Below are 18270 nucleotides of genomic sequence, written 5' to 3'. Positions count from 1 at the left end.
TTACTCAGTTCTTGTAGATGCACGCGATGTTACTCAATTGACAGCCTCTCATTTATTTTCCATGTCTGTTTCTACCTCAAGCCATTGCTTAAGAAAGCTTCCCAAAGGGATTCCTTCTCCTAAACAAACACAACTTCAATCTCCATATTTTCCTCCTTCACTCCTATTAGATCATTGCAATATAACCATGTCTGTATAGTTCTGTAACAACAATGACAACAAATATAAAAAGCACATTGACCCCAAATGCTACTTTTGATGGCACGATACTATTTTCCGAATATTTTTACACAATTTGCATTCACACCACATATCCTCTGTTAGAAGTAGGCAGGATACAATCCAAGATAATTTGCCTTGCCCAAGATTTTGGTTTTCCCGGACTACAGGTTCACTCCACCTTTGGGGGTCACAGGAAATAAAAGAAATCTATATCGCCTTTAATTGAATATGTCTAAAGTTGCTCAGTTAAACAATGCTGAGACCAGTTCACTCCAAACGTCCTCACTGATAAAATCCAAATAGCCAAGTCAACAGACAACAGACAAGGCACTGCATTGCCTTGGTTTTGAAGAGTCGACTGACAGAGCCTGGGTCACTAGGAGCTCATGGGTTACAATTTGGAAATCAAATCATCATTTTGGATGCACTAACAGGTATTTCTTTTGGTTTAACTATTCAATGCCAAGGTTGCTTCTCAATTTATAGAAATCATACAATCCCTAAGTGCAGAAGGAGGCCATTTGATCCATTGAATCTGCACCAACAACAAGGCCACTCAGGCCCTATTCCCACTTAGTTACCCTGCTAATCCCTCTAACCTATCACATCCTGGGACTAAGGGTTAATTTAGCATGTCCAGTCAATCTAACCTGTACATCTTTCAACTGTAGGAGGAAACAGGACCACCCGGTGGAAACCCACGCAAACACGGCGCAGACTCCAGACAGATAATGACCCAAGTCGGGAACTGAATCACTGCGGTTGGAGCAGTGAGGCAGCAGTGCTAACCACTGCGCCACCGTGCGACCAACTTCAAAATCACATGGGTGGTATCCAGTTGTTTATTCTACAGAAATACACATCCCAACAACAACAAGAGCTTGCATTTATATAGCATCCTCAATGTAATTAAACATCCCCAAGGCACTCCACAAGAATGGTATAAAACAAAATTTGACACCGAGTTATGTACAGGACATTAGGGCAAATGACCAAAGGTTTGGTCCAAGAAGTAAATTTTATGGAGAAAGAGAGGCGGACAGGTTAATTGAGTTCATTGCAGAGCATTAGGCTTTGGCAACTGAAGGCACAGGCACTAACGATGAACCCATTAAAATTGGGAATGCTCAGAATTAGATGAGCATAAAATATCTCAGAGGATTGTGGGACTGCAGGAGGTTATCGAGATAGAGAGGGCCAAGGACTCTGGGGGGATTCAAAAACATGAATAAAAAAATGTAAATTCAAGGCCTTGCTTGACCAGGAGCCAACAATGAACAGCAAGCACAGGAGTGTTGGGTGAATGGAACTTGCGTTGATTAAGGACATAGGTAGCAGAGTTTTCAATGACCTTAAGTTTATGAAAACATAAGCAGCAGGAAGAGGAGGGGACCGAGTTCGATTCCTGGCTTGGGCCATTGTCTGTGTAGAGTTGGCACATTCTCCCTGTGTCTACGTGGGTTTCCTCTGGGTGCTCCAGTTTCCTCCCACAAAATGTGTTGGTTAGGTGCATTGACCCAAACAGGCGCCGAAGTGCGGCGCCTAGGGGAATTTCACAGTAACTTCATTGCAGTAAGCCTTACTTCTGACCTAATAAATAAAATTTAACTTCTAATCTGATCTTGGCCTCAACTGCACTTTTTAGCATGTTCCCCATAATCCTTGACTCCCCTATAGTTCAAGAATCTGTCCATCTCAGCCTTGAATATATTCAATGATACAGCCTCAAAGATTCAAGAACTTCAAGGTAAAAAAAATCCCCTTTGCCTTTGTGTTAAATAATCACCACTTATGACAAAATTGTGCCCCAAATTCTAGATCCCTGTGGGAGGAAACACTTTCTCAGCATTTATCTTGTCAAGGTTCCTCAAATTGTTATATGCTTCAATAATATCACCCCTCATTCTTATAAATTCCAATGAGCATTGGCCAAATTGGCATAACATTTCATAGAATCATAGAATCCATACTGTGCAGAAGGAAGCCATTTGGCCCATCAGGTCTGCATCAACCACAATCCCACCCAGGCCCAATCGCTATGACCCCACATATTTATACTGCTAATCTCCCTGACATCAGGATCAATTTAGCATGGCCAATCAATCCAACCCATAGATCTGTGGGAGGAAACTGGAGCACCCAGAGGAAACCCACACAGACACGGGCAGAACATGCAAACCCCACACAGACAGTGACCCGAGGCTGGAATTGAACCGGGCCCCTGGCGCTGTGAGGCAGCAGTGCTAACCGCAGTGCCACCGAGCCGCCCATATCTTCATATCGTCCCAGGAATCAATCGAATAAATCTTCACTGAACTGCCTACAGAGATGAACATAGAACATAGAACATTACAGCGCAGAACAGGCCCTTCGGCCCACAATGTTGCGCCGACCAGTTAAAAAGCAATGACCCTCGAACCTAAACCAAACCCTTTCCATCCATAAACCTATCCACAGATCTCTTAAATGCCAAACTAGGCGCATTTACAACTGCAGCAGGCAGGGCATTCCAATCCCTCACCACCCTCTGGGCAAAGAACCTACCCCTGACATCCGTCCTATAACTACCACCTCTTACCACCCCACCCCATCGTCCTATAACTACCACCTGAGGAGGAATTTCTTCAGTCAAAGAGTGGTGAATCTGTGGAACTCTTTGCTGCAGAAGGCTGTGGAGCCCAAGTCACTGTGTGATTTTAAGACAGAGATGGGTAAGTTCTTGATCAATAAGGGGATCAGGAGTTATGGGGAAAAGGCAGGAGAATGGGGATGAGAAAAGTATCAGCCATGATTGAATGGCAGAGCAGACTTGATGGGCTGAGTGGCCTAATTCTGCTCCTATATCTTATGGTCTTATTATTCCTCCTTAGATAAAGAGTTTTCTATCCATGTTAATATATTACCCTAACACAAGGAGCTTTTATCCTGCAGAATCAAATGCCTTTTAGAGATCGAAATGATGACATCTCCTGACTCCCTTTATCCAACTTGTGACTTACATCTGCAAGAAACTTTAATACATGGTTTCCTTTCCATAAAATCATATTGAATCTGCTTGATCGTGTTATGATTTTTGAAACATCCAGCTGCTACTTCCTTAGTGAAGGATATAAAGTGGGAGGCTGGCCAAGAGTATGTTGGAAACAGTCAAGTCCAGAAGTCAGTGATGATTGTGGCCAGAAAAGAAACAGATGGATTGTGAATCTCACATTTGCTGATTTCTCTGGAGTTCATAACCTATTAAGGTACGTGGAAACTGGAAGTATAGCTTTGTTGTGACAGAGTTTGACGTCATTCCACAGCTGTAGTGTAAGCAGAATCAGAATCTGGCATCAGTACACAACCTGAGCCCAGAACACCACAGAATGAGGTTCTTCAGAGAATTAAGTTCTACTCCGTTTTGCTCTGGAGTCACACTCAATTCCCACTCCAAACTCAGCACAGTTACAAAAATGCTATAGAACCCTTATAGTGCAGAAGAGGTCATTCAGCCCATTGAGTCTTCTCTGATTCTCTAACAGAGCATTTTACCTAGGCCCACCCCCACTCTATCCACATAACCCCAACCATTTACTCCACTGATCCCTCTAAACTACACATCTTGGGATATCAAGGGGCAACTTAACACAGCCAATCCACCTAACCTGCACATCTTTGGACTGTGGAAGGGAACAGGAGCACCCGGAGGAAACCCATGCAGACACGGGGAGAACATGCAAACTCTACATAGACAGTCACCCGAGGACGGAATTGAACCCAGGTCCCTGGCGCTGTGAGGCAGCAGTGCTAACCACTGTGCGACTCAAAAATGTTGCCTGTACATTAACCTGGAATGTCTGGAATTTGAATGGACCATGCGGGAAGCTTGACGCTAGTGAAATGTAGGTTCTGCAACATATTGGAGGGACTTAGGATCAATTATTTAATACAATATTGTCCATACTTTTAGGGTCTTACTTTTAAATCAGTTTCTTACAGTAAAATTATTTTCAGTTACTAGGTAGAGATTTCTCGGGCATAGGAGCTTGCCTTCTATCTGGAGATGATGTACTAGTCAAATCATTGCGCTGACTGTTACTTACACTCCAAGTAATTGAAGAACAGCATTACATCGATGATGATTTTTGTGGGGTTAGAGCTGCAATTTACAGCGAACAAATGTAACAAAGTATACCTTTCAAACAGGAAATCTCTTTCACTAATTGTTAAAGATACTGCTCTCAAAACATGCAGGTAGTATGTGATGTCAAACATACCGTAAGCAATTCATTGATTGATTACCTGGGATCCCGTCATGACTCATTTATTCTACCCCAATCCTCACTGAATAGACAGACGGGTCTATGAGGATGGAAGGTGCGAGATCACTGGTAACACGCTTAAGCAGTGGCTGATGACTCGCATTCTGAATCCAAACAGTCCTGCTAAGGAAAAGTATAAGGTGCATCGGTCTTCTCGGAGCTCACTTCAGAGGAATTTGTATAATTAAAATGCACAACTCTCCAGCTCATATGGAAGTGCGCTGCACAGCTCTCTGAAGATCTGCCAAACATAACATTACTGTCCTTTGCAGGATTATGTTAAAGCTCCCAAAAGTGTGAGAATTGAAATTTTAGAATGAGACTCCCAAACAATCTGTCAGTTTTGCTGTTTTCTCTGGTGGTAGTAGAGATAATGTCTGATCCTATTATGCGGCATCTCTGTTCATTGTCCATTCTTTGAACTCTTTTTATATAAATTATTAACATTAAGCCTGAGAGGGAGTGACTTTATTAATAGTCCTCCCACCACTTGGGCAATCAAAATGAGAATCCTTTGTCCGCTGAATGAAAGGATCTCAATGAAACAAATTTAAGTTTCCACAATCCAGTTTCCAGTAGGTTTTGGCATAGCACAAAGCAAATTTGGTGCAAATTGGCACTCCTAAGGCACGTGGATTTCCAGTATGTGAAGTAAGACAGTGTTGCAGTCAGAAATGGGCTTGTTGCTCTCATTGACAGTACTATACTAAAGGTTGCAAAAAACATTTACAAAGATGTTACCGCGACTGGAAGCTTTGAATTGTAAGGAGAGGCTGGGACTTTTTTCCCTGGAGCATAGGAGGATGAGGGGGTGGCCTTATCGAGGTTTATAAAATCATGAGGGGCATAGGTAAGCCAAGGTCTTTTCCTCAGGGTAGAGGAGTCCAAAACTACAGAGCATAGGTTTAAGATGAGAGGGGAAAGATTTAAGAAGGGCCTGAGGGGCAATTTTTTTACACAGTGGGTGGTGTGTATATGGAATGAGTTGCCAGAGGAAGTGGGAGAGGCAGATACAATTACAACATTTTTAAAAGACATTTGGACAGGTACACGGATTAGTTTAAGTTTATTTATTAGTGTAGGCTCACATTAACATTGCAATGAAGTTACTGCAAAAAATCGCTAGGAAATTTTGAGGGATTATGGACCAAATGTAGGCAAATGGGATTAGTTACATAGGAACACAGAAACATAGGAGCAGGAGGAGGCCATTTGGCCCTTTGGGCCTGCTCTGCTATTCGTTACGAGTGTGGCTGATCATCCCAACTCAATCCTGCTTTTCCCCCATAACTTTTAATCCCATTTGCCCCAAATGTTATATCTAGCTATCTCTTGAATACATTCAATGTTTTGGCATCAACTACTTCCTGTGGTAATGAATTCCACAGACTCACCACTCTTTGGGAGAGGAAATGTCTCCTCACTTCCGTCCTAAATGGTCTACCCTGAATCCTCAGACTGTGACCCCTGGTTCTGGACTCCCCCGTCATCAGGAATATCCTCCCTGCATCTATCCTGTCAGTTTAGTTCAATTTAGCAAATCTGGTTGGCATGGATGAGTTGGGCCAAAGGGCCTGTTTTGTGCTGCGTGTCTCTATGACTTTATACCCAGCAATGGTAAGGCATGTTGGAACTGGGAAGGTGTTTGATGACCGGAGATAACAATAGCCATTATCCTAATCGCTTTAATGCTAATGTGAGCCCTTCTGAGCGACTGAGCAGTGTAATATTTTCATTCAAAATGCTAAGTGAATAAAGAATATAATTTGTCTTTAACGATCACTGTCGTGTTTAACAAAGCTTAATTTCTTGCTCCCCTTTGAAGTAGCATGGTGGAGCAAAGTTTTGGAAGTGGTTTTCTTCAAACAGAGGAGTTGGCAGAGAGGCTGAGTGCAAGGATCTCGTTCCAGCAGAGTTCTTGGAATACTCTCAGGGGAGGTTTGACAGTTGTGGCATAGGAATGATATTGCTGGCAGTATCAATGAGGAGCATAATAGTGAGGGAACCAAAAGTTTCAAATTTCCAACAATCATTAACTGTTCATAATCAGGTACAGAGTGCAGCTTAATACCAAATGAGATTAGGTCCAAACTAATTTGGATGGGCCCTGCACAGTCTGCACTGTCTGGAAATATATCCTGTCGAACCCATCCGTGTGATCATCGAGAACAAAGGGCTGATTTAAGTGGCCATTCACGCATGGGATTCTATGCCGTGAGAAATAGATATATTTGCTGCAGAACCTTGCCACATCCTGGTGGGCGTTCTCTTTAAAAACAACCGCTTTGGTTTTCCTGGCCTGTTTACTTTGGTGCCTGAGACCTCAAGTAGGACTGAGAGAATAGTTGTGGTTTATCCTGAATCCTCTATTTCTTCATCAGGTCACTTGTTTCGAACTGCAACCCGTCCAACTACCTCAAATCAGTTTGGCTACACTTTCAATTCCAAAAGGAACTAAAATTTAAAAAAAACACACATCGTTTCAGATTTTGCCTGAAGTATTTGGGGTTGGCACAGTGGTTAGCACTGCTGCTTCACAGCGCCAGGGATGTGGGTTCAATTCCTGGCCTGGGTCTCTGCCTGCGTGGAGTTTGCACATTCTCCCTGTGTCTGTGTGGGTTTCCCCTGAGTGTTCTGGTGTCCTCCCACACTCCAAAGATGCGCAGATTAGGTGAATTGGTTGAGCTAAAGTTCTCCCTTAGTGTACCTGAAAGGGTGCCGGAATGTGGCGACAAGGGGGTTTTCATAGTAACTTTACTGCAGTGTTAACGTAAGCCGACTTGTGATTAATAAATAAACTGTCCATTTCTTCTTTCACCCTCTCCAAGAATCTAACCAGTTATCTCCTGACTTAAGATGATAAATTGCTCAACTCAAATACCAAAATTTGACACGCATTAGCCTGTGAAGAGAAACATAACTTTGATTACAAACCTTAAAGAAGGGGAGCCTGAGCTGGATTAAATATTCTGTTATCAATTACATGCAAACTTACTTCTTCCTCAACATCATTTGATTATGTGTATTATAGAATACACTGAGTTCAATTTTGTAGAAATGGCGGAATGACGGAGGGAAGGGGGGTCTTCTGAAAGCATATCGGCTTCACATGTGGTGATATTTCTACCTCCAACTTTGCTGGAGGGTTTGGGAAAGCGAAATATCTTGAGTCTGTAAAACATGGGGGCTGAATAATATGGGGGGTGTAGTGTGGGGGGAGGTCTACAGCTCGAACATTCCCCCCTTCTCCCCCCCCGACCATCACCACCATCCTCTCCACAGGAACCAAAGCTGAAGTGGAGCTGGCACACTCCACGCCATCCCACGTAATAAATGAGCTAAATGAAGGCAAAATGGGACTTGCGCCAGGAAACATTCACTGGGAAGGAGGATCCATCCCTCTGGAGTGGCCGGCAAACTGGACTGGATGACAGCTCCATCTGTCCTGGCAGCATTAACATGGCGCCAGTGGGCACTGCTGGGAAAAGGATGAAGGCCCACGGGTTCTTGCAGCAGGTAAGCCTGGGGTCCAGGACAGGCTATAGAGAGTGCCAAGGGTGGGGTTTAGGCTACAGGTGAGTAGGAAGGAAATGGCGGACGCGGGGCAGGTTAACAGCTTGGGCAGCACGTTATCAGAGTCAACTGACTTGAGAACAAGCCCAAATGATGTTTGATTATCTATTTAAGTATGAAGTGGAAAAAAGGTTTATTAGTCACGAGTAGGCTTACGTTAACACTGCAATGAAGTTACTGTGAAAATCCCCTAGTTGCCTCACTCCAGCACCTGTTCGGGTACACTGAGGGACAATTTAGCATGGCCAATGCACCTAACCAGCAAGTCTTTCCCATGTGGGAAGAAACCGGAGTACCCAGAGGAAACCCATGCAGACACGGGAAAGACGTGCAAACTCCACACATACAGTTGGGAATCAAACCTGCGTCTCGGAGGCAGCAGTGCTAACCACTGCGCCACTGTGCTGCCCATAGGGTGGGCTGCTGATTTTAGTATTCGCTAACCTCTACCTCCCCCCCACTCCGTATTATTGGTATGAGCAGAAAGGTGGTGAGATGTGCATATCCTATTTCATATGCCCCCTCCCTACCCTCAACCCAAACACACGCAGCCGGTGCATGTAAAATGTAGCCCATGAACTCACAGTAATTTATTAGAACAGTTATTCAGCCAGCTAAATCATTCAGATCCTTTTTCTTAAAAATCGGGCTATGATGCAGCTGCGCATAGTTTTATGTCAAATTAAGACTTGTCAATCCTGGACTGGTTTCCTTATTTAAAAAAAAGTTAGCCATACACAAGTTCAAAGATGAGAGTGCAATCTTCTGGCTCCTCATGCCCAGGGGAACTTCTGGTCCCACGGATGACTCACCCCCGCTGCATATTTCCAGGTGGTGTGGAGTGGAAGAAATGGGAAATCCTACTGACAGCAGTGGGACCACAAAATCCCGCCTCATGCCGGTGGGAAAGACACCGCAGGGAGGCCAGGGAATCCCAGCGGTGAATGAAATTCCTGCATTTTTTAATTCACCTTATTTATGGAAGGATATATTTGCATTCGAGGCTGTTCAGAGAAGGTTCACAAAGGTTGATTCCTGGGGTAAAGAGGGCTGTATTAGAAAAACAGGCTGAGAAAGTCGGGCCTATACTCATTGGATCTTCGAAGAATGTGAGGTGATCATATTGAAATATGTGAGGTTCCCTCTCCTGGGGGGAACCCAGGCCTAGGGGGCCAAAGCTTCTAAGTTAGGGGTCTTCTGCTTAAGATGAGGAGAATGTTTTCCACTGAGGGTTGTATGACTTTGGAAACCTGTCATTGAGGGTGGCAGGGTCATTGAATATTTTTGAGGCAGAAGTAGATAGATTCTTGTCAGGTGAGGAAGTCCAAGGTTACTGGGGGTAGATGGGAAAGTAGGACTTGAAACACAAACAGATCAACCATGATCTTATCGGATGGCTGATCTGTTCAGGTCTGAATCTGAATCCACATTTGATCTGGAGTGTTTGGAAATCCAGGGATGATAGAATTGTAGAATCCCTACAATGCAAAATGAGGCCACTCAGCCCGTTGAGTCTATACCAACCACAATCTCACCCAGGCTCTACTCCCGCAACCCCACATATTTACCCCGCTAATCCCCCTGCCACTAGGGTTAATTTAGTGGCAAGTGGAAAGTATTTTATCGCTTTCCTGACTTGTGCCTCGCAGGTGGTGGGCAGGCATTTGGGGAGTCAGGAGGTGAGTTATGTATTACAATATACCAAGTTTCCGATCAGCTCTTGTAGCCATAGCATTCATGTAGACTAGTTCACTTCTGATCAATGGTGACACTCGAGGACGTTGATGGTTGGAATTTTATCACTGAATGTCAAGAGGAGGTGGTTAGACTTTCTCTTTATGGACAGGATTTCAAGTCTGACATAAATGTTACATAACACTAATCCCCCAAGACCTGAATATCGCCTGGGTCTAGCTGCACGCAGGCATGGAGTACTTCATCACTCAAGGAGTTGCCAATGAAACTGAATTCCATAAATAAACTGTTTATATTATTCTTGTTCTATTTGTCTCCTTACTGATATTACAAGCAAGTATTTTCCCACATTCTAGCGAAATAATCATTATCAGAGATTATTGATGGTGTTAGCTTTCAACTGACACATTGTGGAGTCAACTAGAATTACGAAGCCAGTTGGATAAGATGCCTGCTGCTACAGCTGGACAATGCTTGTGCAGACAAAAGTGATTTCTCTAACATTATGCCAGACCACAAAGATAACACTAATGTTTTCCAAACAGGATCCAAGCCAAGAGCCTTTTTGTTCACTCAAAGGTTAGATCTCTTCACACTTGTAAAAACAAAAACAAGGCGAGAAGACATAGGAGCAGATGAGGCCATTCAGCCCACTGAGTCTGCTCCACCATTCATGGCTGTTCTCAAGAACTTGCAACCAATGCATAAGTCAAATTTCGGAACACCTCCTGTAAATACAAGGGAAGGGAACAAAGGGAAATTTGACAAGCAGTCGCTCAATTCAGATAGAATAGAATAGAATCATGGAATCCTACAGTGCAGAAGAAGGCCATTCAGGCCATCGAGTCCGCAGTGACCACAATCCCACCCAGGTCCTATCCCCATAACCACATGCATTTACCCTAACTAGTCCCCCGACAGCAAGGTGCAATTTACCATAGCTAATCCACCTAACCCGCACATCTTTCGACTGTGGGAGGAAACCGAAGCACCCAGAGGAAACTCATGCAGAAACGGGGAGAACGTGTAGACTCCTCACAGACAGCGACTCAAGCTGGGAATCAAACCCAGGTCTCTGGTGCTGTGAAACAGCAGCGCTAACCACTGTGTTAATGCCCGCCCAAATAACAAACACTGGAAGTTCAAAATTATGTTGTAAACTCTCAGGCTTGGAATTCATTCCGTAATGCAAGGAATGAGACACAGTTCAAATTCACTGCTGAAGAGATTATGGAATATTTTGAGCTGTGCATGCAAGTATGATACACCTAATCTCCATGGTTATCTATCCTCTGGCCAAATGGATCTCCACCATAATAATGCTCCTGTTTTAGATGTGTCAGCATCACTGATTAATGTCTATATTCTGATTCTCTAGGCAGAATTTTCCAGTTCCACCCACCACAGAAATTATAGTGGGCGGGACACAGACCACCCAAAGTTCTGTTAACCTCGGGCAGGACTTTCCAGTCTTGGGCGAGTGCTGGAATTTCCCAAGATATTCTTTAAGAATATTAATGAGAGAGGATAATCAGGGAAAGAGTAGGGTCCATTAGGGACCAAATGGGAAATCTGTGGGTGGAACCAGAGGACATTGGCAGAGTGTTGAATGAATATTTCACATCGCCTTCACCCAAGAGAATGAGTACACTGATATGGAATTGTGGGAGAGAGACTGCGAGGTTCTTGTGCAAATTGACATATGGAAGGATAAAGTATTGGAGATGTTGGCAATCTTAAAAGGATAAGTCTCCAGGTGCTGATGAATTGTGCCCCAGGCTGCTGTGGGATACTAGGGAGGAGATTGCAGGGACTCTGACCCAAATTTTCAATTCTTCTTTGGCCACAGGGAGGTGCCAAATGACTAGAGAACAGCTCATATGGTTCCGCTATTTGAGAAGGGTTGTAGTGATAAACCAATGAACTACGGACCAGTGAGTTTCATGTCAGTGGTAGGGAAACTATTAGCGAAACTACTGAAGGAGAGCATTTATCTCCACTTGAAGAGGCAAAACTTGATCAGGGATAGTCAGCGTGACTTCATCAGAGGGAGGTCACACCTAACAAATTAGATTGAATTTTTTGAGGAGGTGACCAGGTGTGTAATGAGGCTAGTGCAGTTGGTGTAGTTTATATGGATTTCAGCAAAGCCTTCAACAAGGTCCCACATGGGAGACTTGTAAAGAAGGTAAATTCACATGGGAAACAGGGTAATTTGATAAAGTGGATTCAAAATTGGCTCAGTTATAGGATGACAGAAAGCTACTTTAGTGACTGGAAGCCAGGGTCCAGTGGCATACCACAGGATCCGCGTTGGGCCCCCTATTATTCATCATTTATATAAATGACATTGATGACTCTGTGGGGTAGGATTAGTAAGTTTGTGGATGACACAAAGATTGGACAGGTAGTTAACAGTAAGACGAAGTGTCTTGGGCTACATGAATATATAGACGGAATAGTCAAATGGCCAGATAAGTGGCAGGTGGAATTTAACTCTGAAAAATGTGAGCTAATACACTTTGGAAGGAGTAATTTGACCAGGAAGTTCTCAGTGAATGGTAGGACACTAGGAAGTTTGGTGGAACAAAGGGACCTTGGCATGTTTGTCCACAGATCTCTGAAAATGGAAGGGCGTGTTAGTAGGGTGATGTAAAAGGCCTATGTGACACTTGCCTTTATCAATCGAGGCATAGAGTACAAAAGTAGTGAAGTCATGTTGGAGTTGTTTTGAACTTTGGTGAGGCTACAGCTGTGTCTAGTTCTGGTCGCCACATTATCAGACGGATGTGATTGCACTAGAGGGGATGCAGAGGAGATTCACCAGGGTGCTGCCTGGAATGGAACATTTACATTATGAAGAGAGGTTGCATAGGCTTGGGTTGTTTTCATTGGAGCAGAGAAGACTGAGGGATGGCCTGATCGAGATGTACAAGATTATGAGAGACACGGTCAGAGTGGATAAGGAGCAGCCGTTCCCCTTAGTTGAAGGGTCAGTCACGAAGGGACGTAGGTTCAAGGTGAGGGGCAAGAGGTTTTGGGGGGGGGGGTGTGAGGAAAAATTTTTTTTTACCCAGAGGATGGTGATGGTTTGGAATGCGCTGCCAGGGAGGGTGGTGGAGACGGGTTGCCTCACATCCTCTAGAAAGTATCTGGATGAGTACTTGGCACACCATAACTTTCAGGGCTATGGGCCAAGCGGTGGCAGATGGGAATAGGTGGGAGGTCAGGTGTTTCTAATGTGTAGGTGCAGACTCGATGGGCCAAAGGGCCTCTTCTGTACTCTGTGATTCTATAAAATCTGATCACGATGCTGATTAAAGGATCCAGCACTGAAGTTGTTACAGAAACAATCTCATGTAGAATTATAGAGCAATGTGACGCTGAAAGAAATTCTGATTGAATTAACTCTTTTCATGTCATTAAAAAATTATTTTTAATTTGTTTTGATTAAGCCTTAAACATGCTGTGATTGATTAATGAAGATTAATGATTAAGTGAGTTGAAGATTAAATTTTCAAACAAAAGAAGCAATTGATATAAAGTTTAAAATTTATTTATTCGTCACAAGTAAGCTTATATTATCAGTGCAATGAACTTACTGTAAAAATCCCCTAGTCGCCACACACACCGGTTCGGGTACACTGAAGGAGAATTTAGCACGGCCAATACACCTGACCAGCAGGTCTTCTGCACTCTCCTTAGGCCCAAACTGTTTGCGCCACTTTTTTTTCCTGGATTTACCCCTATTTTGGCGGGAATTCTCCCACCTCGCCCACCACTGCAACTGTAGCAGGCGGGTTGCGGATAATGTGAAGGCCCATTGACAGTCGGGCGGGAATTTCCAGCTTTTAGGCCAGCGCGGTTGGAGAATTCTGCCCTTTATGTTTGTGTATAGGTAGGTATAGCCCCCAGGGTGTGAGGCACATACCAGGATGGGGCCCTGGCACTACCCCCTGGCAGTGAATAAAAGCTAATTGTGTCCAATATTTACTGACAGGCGGGCCAAGCTATTGACTGCCGAAGTCAATTTGAGGAGCAAATTTATTTATGGAGAAAAGCATTTTGGTGTGAATAAAATAATGATGGTCGGAATTCTCCAAACACGTCCGCGGCTGGGAGTCTCCGGTCCCGCCGCTGTGAATGGAGATTTGGCTGAGCGCCAAATTCTCCATTCTCGCTGGCAGCAGTGGCAGGGTGAACAACATCAGAGGATTTGCGCCGATATCATTGGGCAGGAAAACAGCATGGTGCTGTTGAACGCACCATGATGAAAGCAAAAATTGTAAAGAAAACCAGAGGATGCTGAAAATATTAAGCAGGTCAGGCAGCATCAGTGCAGAGAAACAGAGTTAACTTTGACTTTGACTTTGCTAAGAACCATCCAATAAAAACAGAATTCCAGGGTGTTGTGACCCTGAAAGAACTTCCAGTCGAATTAACTTGTTCAACATCAGAAAAAAAATGTTCCTCTGGATTTCAGTCCTAAAAGAAAATCTCGTGATTACAACTTGTCTTTTGAAAATGATACAAACTATTCTGGCACATTTGTCTACCAGTGCCCAGGTAAACCACTGTCGCTCTTCAGTTAGCCATATGAGATGATCATTCGCCATTGCTTAAGTCTCACTTTGCTTTCACATCTACAGGCTGGAGTTTACAGTTACATGATACAATCGCAAGAGCAATTAGTGCTAATCTTCACACAAAAATAAGCATTCTTAGTGTGATATGATTCATCCATCAATTTCAGCTGGATCAGAGAAAGGAATGCTTTTAGGGGGAGGTGGGGGGTACAAGGAAACAGTGTTCTGACTACGGAATGTGCAATGAAGCAAATCTGCACAATGATCTGTACAAATTAATGGCCTTTATATGCAGGCAAACAAGCAGGGCCAACTCATTTCAAAAGTTTCCCAACTCCATCAAATCAATTTTCAAGGGCAAGTCTTGTGTTATTTTAAAGGCATAAAAACAGTTTTTTTCCAAATTGGGAGATCTGATTGCTTTTTCTTCGAAATCTTCCCAAACACGCAAAATATCTGAAAGACTGGATCATTCTCCCAAAGCAGCTGTCAAAGATAGAGTTCTCAAACCAAACTTTGGAGTTCTCAGTGGGGTCCTACAAGGAAATAATATAGTTGGAACAAGACCTCTACGATCTCACTAACAACATTCACATTTTAGTTTACAGCTTTGGCAAGGATTGCGTCAGGGTTCTTTCCTCTCTGACAATTAACATAAAGAGGCAGAATCACCATTTTCATCGCACTTCTACCAAAGTTATTGCCTCAGGGCAGCAAATGCCTCAAAGAAGGGCCCTACACTTTTATTTGTATCCCAAATCATGCAGGCAGCATGGTGGCACAGTGGTTAGCACTGCTGCCTCACAGCGCCAGGGAACTTGATTTGATTCCTGGCTTGGGGGTCACATTTTGAATGGAGTTTGCACGTTCTCCCCGTGTTTGTGTGGGCTTCCCCCGGGTGCTCCGGTTTCCTCCCACATTCTGAAGGATGTTGGGATTAGGTGAATTGGCCATGCTAAATTGACCCTTAGTGCCAGGGTGAGTAGCAAGGGCGAATGGGGTTATGCAGATAGGGCCAGGGTGGGATCGTGAAACAAAAATGGAAAATCTCAGCAGGTCTGGCAGCATCTGTAAGGAGAGAAAAGAGCTGATGCTTTAGGTCCAGATGACACTTTGACAACAGGACTCAAAACATCAGCTCTTTTCTCTCCTTACAGATCTTGCCAGACCTGCTGAGATTTTCCAGCATTTTCTCTTTTGGTTTCAGGTTCCAGCATCCTCAGTAATTTGCTTTTATCCATGGTGGGATTGTGGTTGGTGCAGACTCGATAGGCCAAATGGCCTCCTTCTGCACTGTAGGATTCTATAAAAGAGGCATTAGTTGTTATCTGAAGAAATTAGGTCACACTTCTCAGCATTAAGGATACACAAGCACACAGCATTACCAGTCCAATTGCTTCCACGATGATCATACAAATGATTTACAAAGGCAGAGCAAACTCAATATAGCAAAGACTATACACATCATCATTTCTACTTAAACTCACCGATATACACAGGAGCATAGTTTGACTTGACATTTTCATCCAGATAGGTCACTCCCAGGGTGTAGAGTGGAGTTGCTCCAATGCCGTGCAGGAACTGCCCAAGCATAAACAGGAACCGGTAGTTGGATGAGCTGGATGACCCCTCGCTGCAATGCGTAGACTGGTTAGAGTGGCACAAGCCAACGTGCTCGGGGACGTTCACCACGTAACGGCCGGAGATGAAGTGAGGTGAGGCGAACACCACGGACCCCAGAGCCATGATCAGAACCCCCCAGCCAAGCCAGCGGGGCTTGTGACCGCTGCCGCCAAAGTAACTGACAAAGACCAGGCAGACGCAGGCCGCGATGTCGTAGGAGCTGGCAATCATTCCGCTGTGGTAACTGCGTAGGTCAAATCTCCGTTCGATTGAGGTAATCACGGTATTTATAAATCCGTTTACTATCATCCCTTGGAGAAACGAGGCACTGCAGAGGAAGAACAGCATGCCCTTTGGTGTGTTGATAACCTGCAAAAACTTGGGCTTCAGCAGACCCCAGCCACACATACTTTCGGATTTGTTTGGGATTACTTTGTACTGGCTGCTGTACACCTTTGTCCCATTGCACTGTATTTTATTGTTGGCTTCTGAAGAAGTCAAAGTGTCCGAGTTATTAATATTCGGGCAGGGGTCATTTAAATTCAGCAGCTCCTGTCTGGAGCTGAATGAAGCGTCTCCTGTTAAATGGCTCGACATTTCCAATCAGATTAGGATAGGTTGCCGCGATTCAATGATCTCCCGCGATGTGGAATTCTCGTAGATGAGGAGCCGGAGAATGATGCCTTTAGGAGTTCCCGCTTAACAGTTCATTGTGCTGACAGATGACACATCCTCTTACGCCAATCTTATTTTCTTCATTATGCAAAAGAAACATAGTAATTGCCATCAGTTACATAGAACGCCTACAGTGCAGATGGAGGCCATTCGGCCCATTGAGTCTGCACCGACTACAATCCCAACAAGGGCCTATCTCTGTAACCTCTCACATTCACCCGGCTAATCCCCTGACATTAGGGACAATTTAGCATGGCCAGTCACCCTAACCCTGCACATCTTTAGACTGTGGGAGGAAACCGGAGCACTCAGAGGAAACCCACACAGACACAGGGAGAATGTGCAAATTCCACACAGACAGTGACCCGAGGCCAGAATTGAACCCGAGTCCCAGGCGCTGTGAAGCAGCAGTGCTAACCACCGTGCCATCGTGCAGAGGTTAGAACGATCTCCCTGATATTGTGCACTCTGACAGAAGTACCAATTTTTGTCTGGTTTCCACCACTGCACTCATTGATGTGCAGGATTTGAATATATTTGCTTAGTATAGTTTATGGTACCAAACCCGTCAAGGACTTGCTATTGATTTTTCTCCACTAATAATAGGAAGTTTCTCCTTCTACCAGAGGGGGCGATCTTGAGCCCACACTCTACGTTTATGGGAATGGCAGCATGGGCTCAAGATCCAGTAAAACCCAGAAATCATGCATCTCATTGCCCCTCACCGTAGACCCATATATCGACCCCTCACCATCATTTCAAACGTTGCCACTATGACATCATGTGAACCTGTCATGGAGATTCCCTGGGTGTGTAATGGTGTGCATAACCTCTGGGGGGAGAGGGGCATGGTCAGACAGCTCCCCGGCACTGCTGTCTGGCACAGGTTGGCACAGCCAGGTTGACACTGTGCCAATCTGACAGTGCCCACTTGGCAGTGCCAACCTAAGCCAGCGAGCAGGGATTCGGGTGGACCCCAGTGAGAGTCTCAATAGCGGGGTTGGGGGGGATCCATTTACTTGTGATGACTTGAGGGGAGGGAAGAGTAGATACAGGAGCAGTGGGAATGCTGCTGATGTTCAGCGGAAGAGGACATGCTGCCAATGGCTGTTTGGTAATGGAAGGGGGTACTCCGGGGCAGTAGGGGTGGGAGGGAATGAGGGCACCTGTGACACCATGGGGTTGCTGGGGGTGCGGGGGGTGCGAGGTGGGGGGGGGGGGGGGGTGGTGCGGCAGGAGCTCCTAAGACCTCATGGTGGGTTGTGAGAAGGGGTAGGTTATTGTTTGCTTTGATCGGGGTGCCTTTGAAAACGCCGCCCTGTTACATTTAGGCCCCGCCCCTCAACATGACAGCGTGAAACATGTTTACTTGGTCTTTCTTTGACAAAGTATCAGAAGATCTGGAGAGAGAACCTGTCAGAATCTTGCCGGTTTTCAGTCAGACTCTGACACTTTGCCATTTTTTCGTAAGATCCCACCCAAAGTCCTGAAATCACGCCCTGACTTTTAAACTAGCATAATTATTAGTAATGTAACACACATCCCTATAATATGTTTTATTCTTAACAGAAAAGAATAAAGAGGGGCACAATGTT

The 18270-nt window shown here is 44.6% G+C and overlaps 1 protein-coding gene across 2 annotated transcripts in view; it reads right to left on the bottom strand.

Moving 5' to 3' along the window:
• The window catches only part of slco4a1 (solute carrier organic anion transporter family, member 4A1), a 130294-nt gene that overhangs the window by 44842 nt on the left and 67182 nt on the right, over positions 1–18270 (bottom strand). For both annotated transcript variants that reach the window (XM_080204759.1, XM_080204758.1), the window contains one exon: positions 15865–16753. In XM_080204759.1, coding sequence (XP_080060885.1) covers positions 15865–16597 — 733 coding nt within the window. In that variant the 5' untranslated portion in view covers positions 16598–16753. The remainder of the gene's footprint in view (positions 1–15864; positions 16754–18270) is intronic.

The sequence above is a fragment of the Carcharhinus amblyrhynchos genome, chromosome 16 (assembly GCF_965287045.1).
Source record: "Carcharhinus amblyrhynchos chromosome 16, sCarAmb.v2.hapA, whole genome shotgun sequence".
NCBI lineage: Eukaryota > Metazoa > Chordata > Chondrichthyes > Carcharhiniformes > Carcharhinidae > Carcharhinus > Carcharhinus amblyrhynchos.
Note: the sequence above shows the minus strand (reverse complement) of the source record. Positions and strands in the feature narration are given on the sequence as shown.